We start from the raw sequence: 23,977 nt of genomic DNA on the forward strand, positions 1-23,977 counted from the left end.
CGTAAAGACACATGCACCCCCATGTTTATCGCAGCATTATTCACAGTAGCCAAGACATGGAAACAACCAAAGTGTCCACTGATGGATGATTGGATAAAGAAGATGTGGTGCATATATGCAATGGAACACTACTCAGTCATAGGAAAATATGAAATACTGCCATTTGTGACAACGTGGATGGACCTTGAGAATATCATGCTAAGTGAGATACGTCAGAAAGAAACATATGATTTCACTTACATGTGGTATATAAACCTGAAACTCCCGGACACAGACAACAGTCTGGTGGTTCCCAGAGGGAAGGTGGTGGTGGGGGTACTATGGGAAAAGGACCCAAATACATGGTGATGGAAGATGATTACACCGTGGGTGGTGGGTACTAATGTAATATACAGATGATGTATCATAGAACTGTACACTTGAAAACTATATAATTTTATTAACCAATGTCACTCCAAAAAATTTAACTAAAAAATAAAATTAAATTAAAAAGTGGAAAAAAAGGGTAAGAAAGGCAAACATTGAAACAATACCCAGGAAAGACAGGCTAGGTGACAGGCTAGGTGTCATGGTCCAAGATCTTAACCTTTGATAACATTCGCAGGCAGAGTATCTATTGCAGAGATAATGGCTCTAAATGAAAATTAATTCCCTCATTTTTCTTACCTAAGAACACTCTTGAGTATCTATCATGTGACAGACATTGTCTGAGGCCCCAAGTCAGTATATAAGACAAACACAGTCCCTGCCTTTATGGAGCTCGCTCTAATTGTGACGAGAAAGTAACTTTTTTTATAATTTGCTCCCCACCTACTTTTTCTGGAGACAGAGAACAGAACACTTTAATGAATGGCCAATAGGCCCTTTCTTATTATAAATTATTCTTATCATAATTTTTATCATTAATTAATGAAGTGGACTCTTTATTTCAGTCTTTTGTGAACTGAATTCTATGAATAAATCACTTCAGGTTAACTTTGATACACTGACAATATTAATTTAAATCCTCGAGGCTGATAGAATCAAGTCGAGACGTAACTTCATCATAATCTTATCAGAAGAAGGACATTTTGTGAGACTTTTGACAGATTAAACACCTGACTCTGCATGGGACAGCCCCAGCTGCCTGGGTGTTTCCTTTTAAACTTTTTCCAGTGCAGGAAACACTAAGTTATGGAAACAAGGTTATGTCAAAAATTTAAAGTCCTTTCTAGTACAGATTTCAAGTTAGAACTAGACATTTTCCTGTGATGATACCAATATGAATTCTTTCTTTCTCTTGATTCACTTTTAAATTCTCAACCAGAAAAAACAAAAAACAGAAAAGCATATGATCAAGGTTGAAGCTCAGTGTTTTACACTCTCGACCGCGTGTACAGAAACACACTAGCATAAACATCAACGTATTTTAAAAATACACGACTAAATTTTTTGAATGCAAATACGGTGGGGTTTGTCCTTGAGGTTATGCAGACCTTTAGGTGTTGAATTTTTTTGAAGGTCACTGTTACTCACTTCAGGAAGACTTCTTCCATAGTGGTGATCGACACATCAAAGCGGGCAATGCCCAGCTCTCTCTCTCTCTCCTTCATATCATCAAACAGAGCTTCAAACCTGCAGGAGAGGAGGAAGAAAAAGGGAAGTACTCACACTAATCTGGATACCTTTCATTTTCTCTTTTTAGTTCATTTTATTTTCTAGTATATACAATTTCTCTCTCTCTCTCTCTCACACACACACACTGAAATACTGCTACTCAGCCCGAGGATGAAATACTGCCACACGTGGGATATAAAATGAAAAGCAAGAAATGAACAAGCAAGATAAACAAACAGAAACTGACAGACACGAACAGCAGTGTGGCTGGTGACCAGAGGGACAGGGGGCTGGGGTGGTGAAACCAGTCAAGTATACAGTGATGGGAGATCTGACTTTGGGTGGTGGGCACACAACGTAATACACACAGCTGATGTATCACACAATCGTACACTTGAAACCAATATGGTCTTATTAACTATGTCACTCGAATACATTTAATAAAAAAATGAGCGCTTATTTTTCTTCATTTAGTACTTCATTTCATTCACAATTGTTTTCTTCCCTATTGTTTTAAGTTATTTTATCGTGATTATATATATATATATATGTCATTAAATTTCACCTTTCATGGTTTTATGTATACAGTTGAAGCAGCATTGAGCATATTCACAATGCTGTGCAACCATTACTACCAGGAACTTCCAGAAAATTTTTACAATTCCAAACAAGAACTGCATACCCATTAAACAGTAATTCTCTATTCCTCTCTTCCCTCAACGTGACCTGAACTTTCTCTCTCTATGAATTTGCCTATCCTGTGTGCCTCATATAAATTAGGATCACACAATATTGGTCCTTTTTTTTTTTTTTTTTTGTATTTTTCTGAGGTTGGAAACAGGGAGGCAGTCAGACAGACTCCCGCATGTACCCAACCGGGATCCACCTGGCATGCCCACCAGGGGGCGATGCTCTGCCCATCCGGGGTGTTGCTCTGTTGCAACCAGAGCCATTCTAGTGCCTGAGGCAGAGGCCATGGAGCCATCCTCAGCACCCGGGCCCACTTTACTCCAATGGAGCCTCAGCTGCGGGAGGGGAAGAGAGAGACAGAGAGGAAGGAGAGGGGGAGGGGTGGAGAAGCAGATGGGCGCTTCTCCTGTGTGCCCTGGCCAGGAATCGAACCCTGGACTCCTGCATGCCAGGCCAATGCTCTAACACTGAGCCAACTGGCCAGGGCAATATTGGTCCTTTTGTGTATGGCTTATCTCTCTGAGCATAATTCTTTCCAGATTCATCCATATTGTAGCATGTCTCAGAATTCTATTACTTTTTACAGATGAATAACACTCGTATGGATATACATTGTATGGATATACATTCTGTCAGTGAATATTTGGGTTGTTTTTCTACCTTTTGGACTTTGTGAATAATGCTGCTATGAACATTAGTGTGCAAATATCTGTTTGAGTTTCTGCTTTCAATTACTTTGGGAATCAACAAGTGGGATTGCTGGATCATAGAGTAATTCTATGTTTCACTTTCTGAGGAATCTCCATACTGTTTCCTACAGCAGGCACCTGGTTCGACATTCCCACAGCTACGCATAGGGTTCCGATTGCCCCGCATCCTTACCAACCATTCCCACAGCTACGCACAGGGTTCCGACTGCCCCGCACCCTTACCAACCATTCCCACAGCTACGCACAGGGTTCCGACTGCCCCGCACCCTTACCAACCATTCCCACAGCTACGCACAGGGTCCCGACTGCCCCGCACCCTTACCAACCATTCCCACAGCTACGCACAGGGTCCCGACTGCCCCGCACCCTTACCAACCATTCCCACAGCTACGCACAGGGTCCCGACTGCCCCGCACCCTTACCAACCATTCCCACAGCTACGCACAGGGTCCCGACTGCCCCGCACCCTTACCAACCATTCCCACAGCTACGCACAGGGTTCCGACTGCCCCGCATCCTTACCAACCATTCCTACAGCTACGCACAGGGTTCCGACTGCCCCGCACCCTTACCAACCATTCCCACAGCTACGCACAGGGTTCCGACTGCCCCGCACCCTTACCAACCATTCCCACAGCTACGCACAGGGATCCGACTGCCCCGCACCCTTACCAACACAGCTTTCTGTTCTGCTTTCCTCTAAGGAGTGGTGACGTTGGACACCTCTTCATGTGCTTATCCACAAACTGTACATCTTCTTTGGAGAAATGCCTATTCAAGTTTTTGGCCCAATTTCACTTTAGGTTTTTTGTTTGTTTTTTGAGAGAGAGGCAGGGAGAGAGAGACAGGAACATCGAGCTGCTTCTGTCTGTGTCCTGATCGGGGAATTCAACCAGCAACCTTTGTGCTCCAGAATGATGCTCCAACCAACTGAGCTATTCAGTCAGGGCTTAATTTTTTTTAATTGATTTATTTTTAGAGAGACAGAGAGAGGAGGGAGGTGGGAGGAGGGAAGCATTCATTTGTTTTGTGCTCCATCGTGCATTCTTGGTTGTTTCCTGTGTGTATCCTGACCAGGGATTGAACCTGCAACCTTGTCATTTTGGGACGATGTTCTTAACTGATCGAGCTAACTGGCCAGGGCCTAGGCGCTTTTGTTTTGTTTTTAGACAAATATTCAATATTGTTCTGTTCCATAATAATTTCTGGCTAGCAATGGGGAAATGTTTAGTAGATTTTTCTTCACTGCAATGCTTATTGTCAAAGAAATGGAAATAGAGACCTTCGCTTTAGCAAATTTCTCCCACTGTGACAATATTTGGTATAAATTCCTTTATTCTTCTAAAAAATTATCAATTTAATTTTTTATAAGTGTTAAGGACTATAGCTACTTTATAATTTATTCACATGTAATAGCTACATCAAATGGAAATCGTGCTCAAAGTACAGGAGGTATACATCATTAAATAACAGAAAACGACGTTGGGGAAGCAGTGGCAGAGCCCGGGGAGACCGACTCAGAGAGTGAGGTCACGTGTGTGACAGTTTGTGAGCTGTGGTGCAGGCACATGAAGGATTCCAAGAATAGTTTTACCAGGAAAAGTTTACATTATTTTAGGTTGAAAAGATCTTCAGAAACTGATTCACTTCTTAAACACACCTCTCATTCCCAGTGAGGGACGGGACTACTAACTCTACGTGGGGTCACCCTCAGAGACGTGGGCTCAGAACCTCCATCTTTACATTCCCTCCATGTTTGAGGCTGAACTCCATCTCCATCTAGCGTCACCTGGCTTGATTGGTCCTTCTTTTATCCATCAGTTCAGTCTGACCCCTCTTCCTATGACAACTATTTACATATTGTGTGTGTGTGTGTGTGTGTGTGTGTGTGTGTGTGTGTGTGTGTGAGAGAGAGAGAGAGAGAGAGAGAGAGAGAGAGAGAGAGAGAAAGAGAGGGAGCAAAGGAGCGAGATGAGAAGCATCAACTCGTAGTTGTGTCATTTAGTTGTTCATTGATTGCTCCTCATATGTGCCTTGACCCGGAGGCTCAAGCCAAGTTAGTGACCCCTTGCTTAAGCCAGTGACGTTGGGCTCAAGCCAGTGACCTTTGGACTCAAGTCAGCGATCCGGGATCATATGGATAATCCTGTGCTCAAGCTGGCAATCCTGTGCTCAAACCAGGTGAGACTGCACTCACGATGGCAACCTTGGGATTTTGAACCTGGGTTCTCAGTATCCCAGGTTGGTGCTCTATCCACTGCACCACCACTGGTCAAGTTTTGAGGTCATTGTTTTCTTATTTTTGAATCTCCTCAATAGAATCCCTACCCCACTATGTTCAAGACCCATACACTCTATTAAGGATTATTGCATCATCATCATCATCTTTTTCTTATAATGTCTTTGATTTTAGTACCAGGGTAATACTGGTCTTATAAAACAAGTTGGGAAATGTTCCATTTTCTCTCATTTCTAGAACAGTTTGTACAGAATTGCTATTTTTCCTTTATTAAATGTTTTGTAGAACTCATCTGTGAAGTCAGCTAGTCCCAGAGTTTTATGAAAATGTTTTAAAGTATAAATTCAATGTCTTTAATAAATAAAGAGATTTTCAAGTTAATTTCTTCCAGAGTCAGTTTTAATTTGTATCTTTTCTCTCTCTCTCTTTTTCCTGGTCCATATGATTGAAGTTTTACTAAATTCACCAGTTTTCTCAAAGAACCAACTTACAACTTTGTTTAAAAAATCTCAAGTTCACTTTTGTTAGTCATATTTTGGAACATAGGCATTGAGGTTGCAGTATTTTTTCTAATCTCTTCCTCATGTCTATGTAAGTGCGCAGGTGTAAAACATTCAGAGCTGTTCCCAGTCCAAGACAAGGAAACAATTAAGCCATCAAAGTTTTGGAAATAACCAAGAACCCTCTGTCATTTTATTCTTTTCCGACTATAGTGAAGTATTCTGTGAATAAATGGGCTATGAACATTTTATTCTTTTTAAAATCTTTTTGAATAATTGGTTTAAAATTATTTTGTGCAAGAAAAATTCATTCTGAACTAATCTACTTTCCCCTCGGTTCATGGTTTGCATTTTGTGCTCGACTAGCCCCACCCGCTCTCCACAGCACAGAAATCCACATCTAAGGTGCTGATCCTCATCTGTGCCTCAGAAATTCTTCCTCTTTCTCTCTTCCATGTCCAAAATATTTAGTGGGAATACAGGATGAAAATATTACCTTTACCTGAATCCTTATATTTCGTATTTTATCCTTAATGATACACTCATTATTCTTGTTTTCTTCTGATAGTGTCCTTTGTATTCAGACGACACAGGGCGGCAGATGGAACGTATTCAAGTGGCTTCTCTCACGTTTCTTTCAGTGACATGATGCCCCTCCAGATTTATAATGACTAGACGGTGCTGAAAGTACCCAACGAACGCCTGTCCTCTCACTCTGCAGCAAGAGTGCTCCCAGAACACACATCCGGCCGTGGTTTCTTTCATGTCCTCCGTTCTCCCTCCGCTGTCTCCACAGCCTACTCATTCCTGCTTCTTGAGAAGGTTCAGGTATACTCTCGGAATCAAAACAGCTCACAGGGAGCCCTTCCTCTTCTTTTTATTCCTATTGCAGGTGCAGATGTTTATTTTCATGTCTTTATTTATTAGGATCTTGGGTGCCTGACTCCTGGTGTTCCCCTTCATTCCACCAGGACCTCTGCACCAGATGGGAGCAGAGCAATGTCCTCGGAGTTCTTCCTCTCTTCCCGGGCAGGGCAGCCCTCTTGCACTTATGGAGTATCTACACAGTAATAACTTCAGACAAGAATATGAAAATCGTGCACTCCTGAAGGTCAGTGATGACCAACACTCTTAGCTGGGATGGGAGTCCCGGCTAGAATGTCAATCCCTGTCTCTCCCCTCTAGAATTAATTTGCCTAGCCACTGAGGTCAAACTCACTGTTACATCTATGTCCTTGTCACTTTTTCTCCAAGAGTTGTTATTTAAGCTACTTTCTTCATACACCATCTTAATATTTCCTTGGATTTTACCATACATAAAGTGTGTTTACTATAGCCCTGGCCAGTTGGCTCAGTGGTAGAGTGTCACCTGGCGTGTGGATGTCCCAGGTTTGATTCCCAGTAAGGGCACACAGGAGAAGCAACCATCTGCTTGTCCACCCCTCCCTCACACGCCCCTCCTGCAGCCATGATTTGATTGGTTTGAGCACAATGCCCTGGGTGATGAGAATGGCTCCATGGAGCCTCCACCTCAGGTGCTAAAAACAACTCAGTTGCAAGCATGGCCCCAAATGGGCAGAGCATCGGCCCCAGACGGGGGCTTGCTGGGTAGATCCCAGTCGGGCGCATGTGGGAGTCTGTCTCTCGATCTCCCCTCCTCTCACTTGGGAAAGAAGAAAAATAAATTGTTTACTATGAACATCTTATTATTAGCTATCCTTTATTAATACTAGGAAGCTATAGAAAATAGGTGGCAAACCTCCTCCCCCACAAAAAAACCAAAATTCCCAGAAAGAAAAACATCAAGTGAGCCCTGAATAAACTTGAAGTAGTGAAACAATCCCCTGTTCAGCGAGAGAAATCTTCAGCTATGAACTTCTCGACTCTGGCCAGCAAATGACAGCACACTTGGAGACGGGGCTCATAGCAAAGTACTATTCACTGAGCTCGGAAAATTAAAAACTAATTTTTGGTCACTGAAACTATCCATCTACAACTCTCTGAATCTATACCTGTGTATGTGCTTTTTGGGTAGGGTAAATGATAATTTAGCTCCAGTGTATTTTTCCAAGGTGGCATCTGGAATGTGACACTGAATCACTGCAGAGATCTTTCCAACATCACACTGTGGTTCAGTCTCCATGACTATGTGATATGCAGCACCTGAGAGAAATTGTTCAGAAGACAAAAGGAAGAAGGTTTGTACTTTTTTTTACCTTGTCAGACCAAGTTCGGTTCTCCATGGTCCAGGTCACCTAGGTCCGCACGGAAGGAGACATAGCATGTCACAAAAGCTTTTGTTTTGACTCTACCGAGGCTCCCACCTAAAATTCCCAAATGTTGCTCCAAGAACCAAGATATTGAGTAAGTAGTAACTTCCTCTGTAATTTCAATAACTTTTGTAGTTAAACAATAATAAGTGTACAGATACAGTAGTTCTATGATGAAAGTCCTCTGTTCTGGCTACTTAGAATTTTTGAAACTGGAATATTAATAAATATTTATATAGTATCACTGGTTGCCCATTGTGTACCAGGTATTAATAGACCCTGGGGATACAGCAGTGACAAAGTTAGATAAAAATCCCTGCCCTCTATGGGGGGAGCTCAATGAGGAGGTTGAGGGTATTATATTGAGTGGAACACTTGAAACCATGTCAACGTAATAAATTAAAATTAAAAATTAAAAAAAAGGTCAGCCAGAATCCAGCTGCTGCCCTTTGGCTGGAGACTCCACAGCAGCGGGGCCAGAGCTGCTGACACTACAAACCCAACGAGCCTGAGCTTCAGAGGCCCCTGCACAGGCTGCACTCACAGTGTCATCAAGTTTAAAGAGCTAAAAAAAAAATGACTGCCCTCATAGGAGCTAGTGTCTAGACAAAGGGAACAGATTATAATAAAGATGAACAGGTCAAAAAATATATTGTTAGGGGAAAATAAAAGCAGAAAAGAGAAGTATGAAAGTATGAAATGTTGAAGAAAGACTTACATTTTAGAAATAATTTTTGATTAGAGACTTTAAAGAAACCAGGGAACTATTGTATTTAGTGCTTTGTCTATATAAAGAAATTACTTTCTAGAATTAAAGAAAAATAATTATAGCTTTTAAGTATATGCATCTAAAATGGTCATTGTATTTACATTAATGTTTCTTATTAAGATTTGTAAAAAGTAAACAGTAAGTATTAAGCATAGATCTCTTATCTTAGAATTTGGTTTATTTGCCTGGCTTATGTAGAGAAAACACTATTATTTCACTCTACAAATGAGGTAATAGTCATCCAGAAGATGAAATGACAGTCATTATTTACTAGCTATGAGAACCAAAACTACTTTTGGCTTTCTTACAAAATGACATATAAATTGGTTTTTGCTCAAAATGATGACACAATAAGCTTCTCAATTATCTTGTCCTCTTAAGATTCAGGTTAAGCATATTTAGAGTTAAGCATCTATAAACAGGGAACTGAATGTTCAAAAGTATTATACCTTTTAAAATATTTAGCTACATATTATATACTATTTTACCAATAACATAAAACTGTGGATATTATTATAAGTGATTTAATTTATTTATTGAAAGCTTATCTTTTTAGAGATTGAGAACTCAATAAAAGAGATAAAGAGTGAACTAATCAAGCTTAGGAAATAAAACTGACCATATGGAGGAAAGAATGAATGATGTCAGAAATAGAAATCTAGGTCAGAGTAATGGCCGCGTGAGAGATACTACTGATCTGTCCCCTTGAAATGTCAATAAGTTGAACAGCTATAATGTAGCAAAGCAACCCCAGTTGGGCTCACAGGCATGCCTGAAAGATACGTGCTCCGAATGGACTGAAGGTAGGAAGATTTGAGGAGGGGGCAGAAGACAAAGTGCACTCACAATCGGTTGTGGAGAGAGGAGAGGCCCAGACTGTCTGGTGTTTGTCTGCAAGGGTTCCAGAGAGGAAAACCCCGGAGTGACTGGGGCTCCTTTGGCTGAGAGGAGTGGCGAGACTGAGGAGGAGAGGGGGAGATTCTAAACCAAATGGTGGAAGAACAAGAAGTCATTACCGGTGTACCCATGGTCTGCCCACAGCCTGCACTCAGAGCAGAGACAGAGAAAACCAAAGTGCGGCCCCCAGCCTCCCAGATCCTGGCTCCCTCACCTCTCCATGTATGGACAGTGGCAGAGACAGACCCCACAGCTAGCTCTCCAGAGCCACTCTCTCCCCGGAAGAACAGAGGTGCCCTGTGTCTGGTCCCCTGGTCTGTTGAGACGTGGGGAGGAGAGCCTGGAGGCCTGGGACTGCCATTGCTAAAGCCACAAAGATGGAAAGGCAAAGCCACGACGTCCTCACAACAAGTCCACCCACCAACGTGACTGCGGCCCCACCTACATCATGGCAACAGCAATTACCCAGCTGAGGCCAGCTCAGGAATTTCAGAGCTAAAACTTGTAATACAGCACAACCCAGTGGAAAAAAAAAAAGCTCTCAAAACTAAAATTTCTTTAGAATTTCATTTTCTTTAACATTTATGTTTGTAATTTTTGTTTTTGATTATTTTGCAATTTTTCTTCTGTACTTGTCATTTAAAAATTTCTTATATTATTCATTGTATATATAATTTTTAATTTTCATTTTTTTAGTTGTTTTCTTCTGGAGTTCTTTTTTTTCAAAATTATTTTATTTATTTTTTTATTAGTTTTACCTGGGTGACATCAATAAATCAGGGTACATATGTTCAAAGAAAACATGTCCAGGTTATCTTGTCGATCAATTATGTTGCATACCCATCACCCAAAGTCAGATTGTCCTCCGTCACCTTCTATCTAATTTTCTTTTTTTTTTTTAACTTTTTATTTATTTATTTATTTATTTATTTATTTATTTATTTTTTACAGAGACAGAGAGTGAGTCAGAGAGAGGGATAGACAGGAACCGAGAGATGAGAAGCATCAATCATTAGTTTTTTTTCATTGCGCATTGCAACACCTTAGTTGTTTACTGATTGTTTTCTCATATGTGCCTTGACCGCGGGCCTTCAGCAGACCGAGCAACCCCTTGCTGGAGCCAGTGACCTTGGGCTCAAGCTGGTGAAATTTTGCTCAAACCAGATGAGCCTGCATTCAAGCTGGCGACCTCGGGGTCTTGAACCTGGGTCCTCTGCATCCCAGTCCGACGCTCTATCCACTGCGCCACCGCCTGGTCAGGCAACCTTCTATCTAATTTTCTTTGTGCCCCTCCCCCTCCCCCTCTCCCTCCCCCCCCCCCGCCCCTGTAACCACCACACTCTTGTCAATGTCTCTTAGTCTCGTTTTTATGTCCCACCTACGTATGGAATAATGCAGTTCTTGGTTTTTTCTGATTTACTTATTTCACTCCGTATAATGTTATCAAGATCCCACCATTTGGTTGTAAATAACCCGATGTCATCATTTCTTATGGCTGAGTAGTATTCCATAGTGTATATGTGCCACATCTTCTTTATCCAGTCTTCTATTGAAGGGCTTTTTGGTTGTTTCCATGTCTTGGCCACTGTGAACAATGCTGCAACGAACATTGTGCTGCATGTGTTTTTACGTATCAATGTTTCTGAGTTTTGGGGGTATATACCCAGTAGAGGGATTGCTGGGTCATAAGGTAGTTCTATTTTCAGTTTTTTGAGGAACCATCATACTTTCTTCCATAATGGTTGTACTACTTTACATTCCCACCAACAGTGAATGAGGGTTCCTTTTTCTCCACAGCCTCTCCAACATTTGCTATTACCTGTCTTGTTAATAATAGCTAATCTAACAGGTGTGAGGTGGTATCTCATTGCAGTTTTGATTTGCATTTCTCTAATAACTAATGAAGAAGAGCATCTTTTCATATATCTGTTGGCCATTTGCATTTCTTTCAGGGAGAAGTGTCTGTTCATGTCCTCTTCCCATTTTTTTTTATTGGATTGTCTGTTTGTTGTTGAGTTTTATGAGTTCTTTGTATATTTTGGATATTAGGCCATTATCTGAGCTGTTGTTTGAAAATATCATTTCCCATTTAGTTGGCTGTCTGTTTATTTTGTTGTCAGTTTCTCTTGCTGAGCAAAAACTTCTTAGTCTGATGTAGTCCCATTCATTTATTTTGTCTTCACTTTCCTTGCCTTTGGAGTCAAATTCATAAAATGCTCTTTAAAACCAAGGTCTATGAGTTTAGAACCTATGTCTTCTTCTATGTACTTTATTGTTTCAGGTCTTATATTTAGGTCTTTGATCCATTTTGAATTAATTTTAGTACAAGGGGACAAACTTGTCAAGTTTCATTCCTTTGCATGTGGCTTTCCAGTTTTCCCAGCACCATTTGTTGAAGAGGCTTTCTTTTCTCCATTGTGTGTTGTTGGCCCCTTTATTAAAAATTATTTGACTATATATATGTGGTTTTATTTCTGGACTTTCTATTCTGTTCCATTGGTCTGAGTGTCTATTTTTCTGCCAATACCATGCTGTTTTGATTGTTGTGGCTCTATAATATAGTTTGAAGTAGGTATTGTAATGCCCCCAGCTTCATTCTTTTTCTTTAGGATTGCTTTGGCTATTCGGGGTTTTTTATAGTTCCATAGAAATCTGAGGGTTTTTTGTTCCATTTCTTTAAAAAATGTAATTGGAATTTTGATGGGAATTGCATTAAATTTGTTTATTGCTTTGGGTAATATGGCCATCTTGATTATATTTATTCTTCCTATCCAAGAACAAGGAATATTCTTCCATCTCATTGTATCTTTTTCGATTTCCCTTAACAATGCTTTGTAGTTTTCATTATATAGGTCCTTTACATTCTTTGTTATGTTTATTCCTACATATTTTTTTGTTGTTGTTGCAATCGTGAAGGGGATTATTTTTTTGAGTTCGTCCTCAAATGTTTCATTGTTGGCATATAGAAACGCTATAGACTTTTGTGTTAATTTTGTATCCTGCGACCTTACTGTATTAGCTTATTGTTTCTAGTAGTCTTTTTGTAGATTCTTTGGGGTTTTCAATGTATAGGATCATGTCATCTGTAAAAAGTGATACCTTTACTTCTTCTTTTCCGATATGGATGCCTTTTATTTCTTTGTCTTGTCTGATTGCTCTGGCTAGAACATCTAGCACCACATTAAATAAGAGTGGAGAGAGTGGACAACCCTGTCTTGTTCCTGATTTAAGGGGGAAAGCCTTCAGTTTTGTGCCATTTAATATGATGTTAGCTGATGGTTTATCATATATGGACTTCATCATGTTGAGATATTTTCCTTCTTAAACCCATTTTGTTGAGTCTTAAACATAAAATTGTGTTGTATTTTTTTTTTTTTGTATTTTTCTGAAGCTAGAAATGGGGAGAGACAGTCAGACAGACTCCGGCATGCGCCCGACCGGGATCCACCCGGCACGCCCACCAGGGGCGATGCTCTGCCCACCAGGGGGCGATGCTCTGCCCCTCCGGGGAGTTGCTCTGCCGCGACCAGAGCCACTCTAGCACCTGGGGCAGAGGCCAAGGAGCTACCCCAGCGCCCAGGCCATCCTTGCTCCAATGAAGCCTTGGCTGCGGGAGGGGAAGAGAGAGACAGAGAGGAAGGAGGGGGGGTGGAGAAGCAAATGGGCGCTTCTTCTATGTGCCCTGGCCAGGAATCGAACCCGGGTTCCCCGCACACCAGGCCGACACTCTACTGCTGAGCCAACCAGCCAGGGCCTTGTGTTGTATTTTATCGAATGCCTTTTCTGCATCTATTGATAAGATCATGTGGTTTTTTTCTTTGTTTTGTTGATATGGTGTATTACGTTAACCGTTTTAGGTATGTTGAACCATCCTTGAGATTCTGGGATGAATCCCACTTGATTGTGATGTATTATTTTTTTAATATGTTGTATTCGATTTGCTAGTATTTTGTTTAGTATTTTAGCATCTGATTCATTAGAGATATTGGTCTGTAGTTTTCTTTTTTTGTGCTGTCCTTGCCCAGTTTCGGTATGAGGGTTTGTTGGTCTCATAAAATGTGTATGGGAGTATTGCTTCGTCTTCAATTTTTTGGAACACTTTGAGTAGAATAGGAACCAAGTCTTCTTTGAATGTTTGATAGAATTCACTAGTATCACTGTCTGGGCCTGGACTTTTATTTTTGGGGAGGTTTTTAATAGTTTTTTCTATTTCTTCCTTACTAATTGCTCTGTTTAGGCTTTCTGCTTCTTCTTGACTCAGTCTAGGAAGGTTGTATTGTTCTAGGAATTTATCCATTTCTTCTAGATCAGTGGTTCTCAACCTTTCTAATGCCATGACCCCGCAATACAGTTCCTCATGTTGCGGTGACCCCAAACCAAAAAATAATTTTGGTGGCTACTTCATAACTGTAATTTTGCTACAGTTATGATTCGGAATGTAAATACCTGATATGCATTATGTATTTTCCGATGGCTTTAGGCAACCCCGCTGGGGTCACGACCCACAGGTTGAGAACCGCTGTTCTAGATTGTTTAATTTAGTGGCATAAAGTATTTCATAGTATTCTACAATAATTCTTTGTATATCTATGATATCCGTGGTGATTTCTCCTCTTTCATTTTGGATTTTGTTTATATGAGTCCTTTCTCTTTTTTCCTTGGTAAGTCTCACCAAGGGTTTGTCAATTTTGTTGATCTTTTCAAAGAACCAGCTCCTTGTTCTATTAATTTTTTCTATAGTTTTTCTGTTCTCTATTTCATTTATTTATGCTCTGATTTTTATTATCTCCTTTCTTCGGCTGGTTTTGGGTTGTCTTTGTTCTTCTTTTTCCAGTTCCTTAAGGTGTGAAGTTAAGTGGTTCACTTGGGCTCTCTCTTGTTTGTTCATATAGGCCTGAAGTGATATGAACTTCCTTCTTATCACTGCATCCCATAGATTCTGATATGTTGTATTGTCATTTTCATTTGTCTGTATATTTCTTTTGATCTCTACACTTATTTCTTCTTTGACCCATTCATTTTTTTAAAGTATGTTGTTTAGTTTCCACATTTTTGTGGGTTTTTCCCCCTCTTTTTTGCAGTTGAATTCTAGTTTCAAGGCTTTATGATCAGAAAATATGCTTAGTACAACTTTGATTTTTCTGAATTTGCTGATGTTATTTTTGTGGCCCAACATATGGTCAATTCTTGAGAATGATCCATGTACACTGGAGAAAAATGTATACTCTGTCACTTTGGGATGAAATGTCCTGTAGATGTCTATCATATCCAGGTGCTCTAGTGTTTTGTTTAAGGCCAATATATCTTTATTGATTCTCTGTTTGAATGACCGATCTAGAGCCGTCAGTGGTGTATTGAGGTCTCCAAGTATGATTGTATTTTTGTCAGTTTTTGTTTTAAGGTCAATAAGTAGCTGTCTTATATATTTTGGTGCTCCTTGGTTTGGTGCATATATATTAAGAATTGTTATGTCTTCTTGATTCAGCATCCCCTTAATCATTATGAAATGACCATTTTTGTCTCTGAGTACTTTTGCTGTCTTGTAGTCAGCATTATCAGATATGAGTATTGCTATGCCTGCTTTTTTTTGGATGTTATTGCTTGGAGTATTGTTTTCCAGCCTTTCACTTTGAATTTGTTTTTATCCTTGTTGCTTAGATGAGTTTCTTGTAGGCAGCATACAGTTGGATTTTCTTTTTTAATCCATTCTGCTACTCTGTGCCTTTTTATTGGTGAGTTCAATCCATTTACATTTAGTGTAATTATTGATACTTGTGGGTTCCCTATTCCCATTTTATACATTGCTTTCTGTCAGTTTTGTGTCTTGTTTGATGCTTCTTTTTCGTTTTTCTTTCTTTTGTTTTTATTTCGTTGTATTCCATATATATTTCCTCTGTTGCTATCTTTTTTTTTTTTTGTTTTTTGGGGTTTTTTTTTTTGTATTTTTCAGAAGCTGGAAATGGGGAGAGACAGTCAGACAGACTCCCACATGCGCCCGACCGGGATCCACCCGGCACGCCCACCAGGGGCAACGCTCAGCCCACCAGGGGGTGATGCTCTGCCCCTCCAGGGCATCTCTGCTGCAACCAGAGCCACTCTAGCGCCTGGGGCAGAGGCCAAGGAGCCATCCCCAGCGCCCGGGCCATCTTTGCTCCAATGAAGCCTTGGCTGCGGGAGGGGAAGAGAGAGACAGAGAGGAAGGAGGGGGGGGGGTGGAAAAACAAATGGGCGCTTCTCCTGTGTGCCCTGGCCGGGAATCGAACCTGGGTACCCCGCACGCCAGGCTGACGCTCTACCGCTGAGCCAACCGGCCAGGGCTGTTGCTATCTTTTTTAAATCATGTGCTTCTGTGGTGGTTTTTTCAAGGGTGGTTACCATTAAGTAATGAAAGGGTTCCTACCCTGTTCATTGTAATGCACTATCTTGTGAGTACTTCTGTACTCCATCGTCCTTTGCTGTTAATTTCCGTCCTCTCCCCCCCCCCTTTTTTTGTTTTTGTTGTCACAGTTTAAATTTGGTTTTATTGTTTTCTTGGTGGAGCTTTTACTTGTGGTTTTGTTTTGTTTTGTTCTTTGTATCTGGTTGGAAAACCTCCTTTAGTAATTCCTGGAGTGGGGGTTTTCTGATGATAAATTCCCTCATCTTTTCTGTATCTGTGAATGTTTTTATTTCTCCTTCATATTTGAAGGATAGCTTTAATGGGTATAGTATTCGTGGCTGAAAGTTCCTCTCTTTCAGGACTTTAAATGTTGGGGTCCACTCTCTTCTAGCTTGTAGAGTTTCTGTTGAGAAATCCGATGATAATCTAATAGACCTTCCTTTATATGTTGTATTCTTCTTTTCCCTGGCTGCCTTGAGAATTTTTTCTTTGTCGACGGTTTGTGCCAATTTCATTATGATGTGCCTTGGAGTAGGTTTGTTGGGGTTAAGAAAACTCGGAGTGCTATTTGCTTCTTGAATTTGAGGCTTTAGTTCTTCCCACAGGCTTGGGAAGTTCTCATCTATTATTTGTTTGAATATGTTCTCCATTCCATTTCCTCTCTCTTCTCCCTCTGATATACCTATTATTCTTATGTTATTTTTTTTGATGGAGTCAGACAATTCCTGTAGGGCTTTCTCATTTTTTAAAATTTTTGAGTCTCTTTCTTCTTCTCTCTGTTGTGCCTCAAGTTGCTTGTCTTCTATGTGACTAATCCTACCTTCTATCTGGCCTGTTCTATTAGCTAAGCTTGTTACCTTGTTTTTTAGCTCATGAATTTTTTCATCTCTGTTTGTTTTTATAGTTTCAATTTCCTTGGTAATATATTCTTTGTGTTCATTGAGTTGTTTTCTGAGCTCCCTAAATTGCCTTTCTGTGTTTTCTTGTATATCTCTTGAATATTTTTAGGATTTCTATTTTAAATTCTCGTCATTTAGCTCCAAGGTTTCCAATATATTAAATTTTTTCTCCATTTATTTTTACTCATCTATCTGCACTACCTCTCTGTCTTTTGTATCCATGATATTCGATTTCCTTTTCCTTAATGGCATCTGAGGGTGGTTGTGTTGATAGTACTTTGCGTTTAGTGTGGAACTGCTGGAGGCTCCAAGGACAGATTTTTCTGTCTCTGGTTGAAGATCTTGTTGAATTTTTGGGAAGATTTATTGGTATCACTCCTTACGGCACTATTTCTCTGATGTCACCAGCCCTGGAGTTAATAATAATACCACTCTCAAATTCCATGGAGGCAGAAAAAATCAAATACAGCTACACAAGACAGAGATGTAGTTCAGAAAGAAAATAAAAAAAATCTCCAGAAAGCAATGTCTATCACATGGAAACCTTGAAGTTAAATAATGGAGAATTTAAATCTGAAGTTCTGAAAATATTCAGAGATGCAAGAAAACACTGACAGGAAACTTACTGAGCTCAGTAAACAAATCAATGAACAAAATTAGCACTTCACCAATGAGATGGAAACTTAAAAAACAAACAGAGAAGAAGCTTTCAATATATGAGTTGTAAAATGAGTTAGCAAGTTTAGCTACTAAAACAGGCCAGATAGAGGCAAGAATCAGGGACATTAAAGACATTTTTAGTTAAAATGCTACAGAAAGAAAAAGAGCAAGACTCACAAATTTAAAGAACTGAGAGAGCACTACAAGAATTGTCTGACTCCATCAGAAAGAGCAATATAACAATTATGGGAATATCAGAAGAAGAAGAGAGAGAGAAGGGAATGGAGAGCCTATTCAAAGAAGTAATTGATGAGAACTTTCCAAGCCAATGGAAAGACTTAGATCCTTGAATCCAAGAAACAAACAGAACGCCGAGTTACCTCAACCCAAACAGACCCATCCCAAGGCACATCCTAATAAAATTGTCAAAAATCAGTAATGAAGAAAGAATCCTCAAGCAGCTAGGGAAAAGAAGAACATAACATATAAAGGAAGGTCCATCAGGCTATCATCAGACTTCTCAGCAGGAACTCTACAAGCCAGCAGAGAGTGGACTCAAACATTCAAAGTATTGAAAGAGAGGAATTACCAGCCAAGAACACTATAACCATCAGTGTTATCCTTCAAATATGAAGGAGAAATAAAAACTTTTGCAGACATGAAGAGGCTGAGGGAATATATTACCAGAAAACCCCCCCTGCAGGAAATATTCAAGGGGGTTATTAAACTAGAAACAAAGAACAAAACAAAAAAAATCAAAACTATTAGTCAAACTCCAGCAAGGAGTTTTATTGTGACAAGGAGTCACAATAAAAACAAGGATAATCTGTGACAACAATAACAAAAGGGGAGAGGATAAACATCTGTAGCAGCAAAGGAGGGTGGAGTGCAGAAGCACTCATACAGCAAAGGACTCTAGTGCATATGAAAATATTTCTCTTATAAACTAATGGTAACCACCCAAGCATGGTACAACCTATATAAATCAGTCAATGTAATACACCACATTAACAAAACAAAGGGGGAAAATATGATTCTATAAATAGTGCCAAAAATGCATTTGATAAGATACAACATCCATTTATGTTTGATGCACTCAATAAAATGAATATAAAAAGAAAGTGCCTCAACATAATACAGGCCACATAGGGTACATGATCAGCCATTACTATACTAAATGGTGAACAAATAAAGGCTTTTCCTCTAAAATCAAGGACAAGACAAGGCTGCCCACTCTTTCCTTTCTTATTTAACGTAGTTCTGAAAATTTTTACCAGAGCAATCAGGCAAGAGAAGGAAATAAAAGGCATACATATTGGGAAATAATAAGTCATTACTTTTTTCGATGAAAATATCCCGTATATAGAGAACCCAAAAGACAACTCTAAAAAACTATTAGAAACAAACCAATACAGTAAAGACACAGTATACAAAAGTCTATTGCTTTTATATATACCAATGATGAAACTTCAGAAAATAAACTCAGAAGTACAATTCCTTTTACAATTGCAACAACAAAAAAATAAATTACCTAAGAACAATATTAACAAAGAATGTAAAGACCTATATACTGAAAACTACAAAGCATTATTGAAAGAAATTTTAAAAGACACAAAAAATGGGAAAATATTCCATGTTTATGAATTAGAAGAATCAACATAGTTAAAATGGCTATATTACCTACAGCAATCTATAAATGTAATGCAATCCCAATTAAAATTCTAATGTCATTTTTTAAAGAACTAGAACAAAAATCACCAGATTTGTGGGGAACCATAAAAAGCCCTGCATAGCCAAAGCAATCCTGAGAAAAAGAATGAAGCCAGAGGTATCACACCATCTGACTTCAAACTATACTACAGAGCCATGATAATCAAAACAGCGCGGTATTGCCCTGGCCGGTTGGCTCAGCGGTAGAGCGTCGGCCTAGCATGCGGAGGACCCGGGTTCGATTCCGGCCAGGGCACACAGGAGAAGCGCCCATTTGCTTCTCCACCCCTCCGCCGCGCTTTCCTCTCTGTCTCTCTCTTCCCCTCCCGCAGCCAAGGCTCCATTGGAGCAAAGATGGCCCGGGTGCTGGGGATGGCTCTGTGGCCTCTGCCCCAGGCGCTAGAGTGGCTCTGGTCGCAACATGGCGACGCCCAGGATGGGCAGAGCATCACCCCCTGGTGGGCAGAGCGTCGCCCCATGGTGGGCGTGCCAGGTGGATCCTGGTCGGGCGCATGCGGGAGTCTGTCTGACTGTCTCTCCCTGTTTCCAGCTTCAGAAAAAATGAAAAACAAAACAAAACAAAAAAAACAGCGCGGTATTGGCAGAAAAACAGACACTCAGACCAATGGAACAGAATTTGAGAGCCCAGAAATAAAAACCACATATATATGGACAATTTGATAAAGGAGCCAAAAACACACAATGGAGAAAAGAAAACCTCTTCAGTAAAGGGTACTGGGAAAATTGGAAAGCACATGCAAAAGAATGAAACTTGACTACAGTTTGTCCCCCTGCAAAAAAACTAATTCCAATGAATCAAAGACCTAAATATAAGATCTGAAACAATAAATTACATAGAAGAAAACATAGCCACTAAACTCATGGACCTTGGCCATAGAGAACGTTTTATGAATTTGACCCCAAAGGCAAGGGAAGTAAAGGAAAAAATAAAGAAATGGGACTATATTAAACTAAAAGTCTCTGCACAGCAAAAGAAACCAAGGACAAAACAAAAAAGCAGCCAACACAGTGGGAGATATTTGCAAAATACAGCTTTAATAAGGGTTTAGTGTCCAAAATATAAATATATAAAGAACTCACAAAGCTCATTAACAAACAAGCAAACAATCTTATGTAATTGAAAATTTGCCTTGGCTCGTTGGCTCAGTGGTAGAGCATCGGCCCAGTGTGTGGAAGTCCTGGGTTCGATTCCTGGACAGGGCACACAGGAGAAGCGCCCATCTGCTTCTCCACCCCTCCCCCTCTCCTTCCTCTCTGTCTCTCTCTTCCCCTCCCGCAGCCAAGGCTCCATTGGAGCAAAGTTGGCCCGGGCGCTGAGGATGGCTCTGTGGCCTCTGCCTCAGGCGCTAGAATGGCTCTGGTTGCAGCAAAGCAACACTCCAGATGGGCAGAGCATCGCCCCCAGGTGGGCATGCTGGGTGGATCCTGGTTGGGTACATGTGGGAGTCTGTCTGACTGCCTCCCTGCTTCTAGCTTCAGAAAAATATCCCCCCCCCCAATGGGGAGAGGACCTGAACAGATACTTCTTTCAAGTGCTCATCTTCACTAGCTATTAGAGAAATGTGAATCAAGGCTATAATGAAATGCCATCTCAGCCTTTTGATTGGCTGTTATCAACAATACAGGTAATAACAAGTGTTGGAGAGGCTGTGGAGAAAAAGGAACCCTCACTCACTGCTGGTGGGAATGTAAACTGGTACACTTATTATAGAAGACCGTACGGTGGTTCCTCTGGAAATTAAGACTAGAGCTACCATATGACCCGGCAATCCCTCTAATCAGTATCAACTTAAAATACTGGAAAACATTAACATGCAAGGACACACGTGCCCCCATGTTCATCACAGCATTACTCACAGTGGCCAAGACATGGAAACAATAAAGATGTACCTAGATATAGTATTGGAAAAAAAAGAAGTACATATATACAATGGAATACTGTCAGCCATAAAAATGATAATATATTGTCATTTATGACAACATGGATGGAGCTTGAGAATATTATGCTAAGTAAAATAAGTTAACCAGAAAAATCTAAGAACTGTATGATTTCATATATAGGTGAAATATAAAACTGAGACCCATAGACAAAAGTGAAGGAGGTGGGTGGGCAGAAGGGATTACAGGGGTCAAATAACAGTGAGGAAAATGATTTGACTTTGGGTGATGGGCACATAACCCAATGAAAAGTCAAATACTACAGAGATGTTTACCCGAAACCTATGTGTTCTTGTGGACCAAAGTCACCCCATTAAATTTAATTTCTAAATAAAAAAATGCAAAAGCACATATAGATGGCCAACAGACATATGAAATATTTTCAGCGTCACTAATTATCAAGGAGATGCACATTGAAAGCACAATGTATCATCCAATAAGTTAAACAAAAAATGATGAGTCTTCCTGAAAAAGAAGAACACACAATGTAGTATCACCTACCATACAGCAGAATGGTTATCATCATTAAATGAACAGACAAGAAGTGTTGGCGAGGATGTGGAGAAAAGGGAAATTTTGCACGCTGTTGGTGGGAATGCAGAATGAAGCAGCCACTGTGGAAAGCAGTATGGAGTTACCACAAAAAAATAAGAAATGGAGCTTCCTTTTGATCCAGTGATCTCATTCCTGAGAATATATCCTAAGAATCTCAAAAGCACGGATTCCAAAGCGTATGTGCATCCCTATGTTCATTGCATCCCTATGTTCACTGCATCCCTATGTTCACTGCATCCCTATGTTCACTGCATCCCTATGTTCATTGCAGCATTATTTCCAGTACCAAGACCTAGAATCATCCAAGTGCTCACCTGTAGTAAGTGGGTTAAACAAGCTCTAGGACATTTACACAATGGAACACTATTCATCCATGAAAGAGAAAAAGAATCTTACCTTTTGCAACAGCGTGGATGGAACTGAAGAGTATCACACGACGTGAAATAAGCCAGTCAAAGACAAGCATCATATGATCTCACGTACATGTGACATCTAATGAAAATACAAACTGATGAATGAAATAGAAACAGAGGAATGGACACAGGGAACAGACTGACAGCTGTCCGAGAGGAGGAAAGAGTGAACTGGATAAAAGAAGGTGAAGGAATCAGCCAAAAAACCACACACATAACACACAGACGCACAAAAGTGCGGTGATGTCTGGAGAGAGGGCAGGCCGGATGGCGGTGGGCAGAGGGGGTCGTGGGGACGGAGAGGGACGGTGCTGGGCAGCGGGCGCACGCTGCAGTGAACTGATGGTGGTCTGTTGAGTTTCGCACTTGAAACCTGTATTGTTTTGTGAGTAAATGTCATCCCAATAAATTCAGTAAAAAAGTACATGGTGCTAGGAAAGCCCCATGAAAAGAATAAAACTAGACTTCTGTTTATCTCCATATACAAAAATCAACTCAAAATGTATTAAAAGACCTAAATATAAGATCTGAAACAAGAAATTACACAGAAGAAAAATAAGTACTAAACTTATGGATCTTGGTCTTAGAGGGGATTATAGAATTTGACCCCAAAGGCAAGGAAAGTAAAGGCAAAAATAAATGAATGGGACTGTATCAAACTAAAAAGCTTCTGCACACAATAAATATGTCAACAAAACAAAAGGTACCCAACCAAATACAAGAAGACATTTGCAAACAACAAGTCTGACAATGTGTTAATAACCAGAATATATAAAGAACTCATACAACTCAACACTAAAAGAATCAAATAATCCAATTAAAAAATAGGTGAAGACCTGAACAGACACTTCTCCTGAGAAGACATACAAATGGCCAACAGAGATATAAAAAGATGTTCAACTTCACTGGCTACTAAAGAAATGCAAATCAAAACTACAATGAGATACCACCTCACATCTGATAGAATGAATGGCTGTTATCAACAAGACAGGTAAAAACAAGTGTTGGAGAGGCTGTGAAGAAAAAGGAACCCTCATTCACTGTGGGTGGGAATGTAAACTGGTACAGCCACTATAGAAAACAGAATGCAGGTTTTTCAAACAATTAAGAATAGAGTTACCATATAACCCAGCAATCTCTCTTCTGGATATCTACCCCCAAATTTGAAAACATTTATTCGCAAAGATTTATGCACTCTGTGTTCTTTGCAGCATTGTTCACAGTGGCCAAGACATGAAAACAATCCAAGTGTCCTTCCATAGAGACTGGATAAAGAAGAGGTGGTACATATATACAAGGGAGTACCACTCAGCCATAAGAAATGATGACATAGTGACATTTACGACAACATGGATGGACCTTAGAACATTATACAAGTGAAATTAGTAAATCAGGAAAAGCTAAGAACCGTATGATTTCAGATAGGTGAGATATAAAACTGAGACTCATGGATATAGACAGAAGTGAAGTAGTTAGCAACGGGAGGGGTTTTTAGGGCCAAGGTTGGAGGGAGGGAAGTAAGAGTGACAAATATATGATGAAGGAATATGATTTGACTCTGGATGATGGTACACAACACAATCAACAGTTCAAATACTATGAGTGTTTACCTAAAACCTATGTACTCTTATTGATCAATGTCACCCAGTAAAGTTTCTGAATAAAACAAAACAAAACAAAATTACCAAATGACCCAGCAATACTTCTACTGGACATCTACCCAAAAAACTT

At 40.1% G+C, this 23,977-nt stretch overlaps 1 protein-coding gene across 1 annotated transcript in view; it reads right to left on the reverse strand.

Moving 5' to 3' along the window:
• Positions 1–23,977, reverse strand: part of LOC136404362 (phospholipid-transporting ATPase ABCA3-like) — a 113,917-nt gene that overhangs the window by 40,890 nt on the left and 49,050 nt on the right. The window contains 2 exon segments of the mRNA XM_066383679.1: positions 1,516–1,614; positions 7,748–7,898. Of these exon segments, the coding sequence (XP_066239776.1) occupies positions 1,516–1,614; positions 7,748–7,898 (250 nt within the window).

Source organism: Saccopteryx leptura, chromosome 4, assembly GCF_036850995.1.
Source record: "Saccopteryx leptura isolate mSacLep1 chromosome 4, mSacLep1_pri_phased_curated, whole genome shotgun sequence".
NCBI lineage: Eukaryota > Metazoa > Chordata > Mammalia > Chiroptera > Emballonuridae > Saccopteryx > Saccopteryx leptura.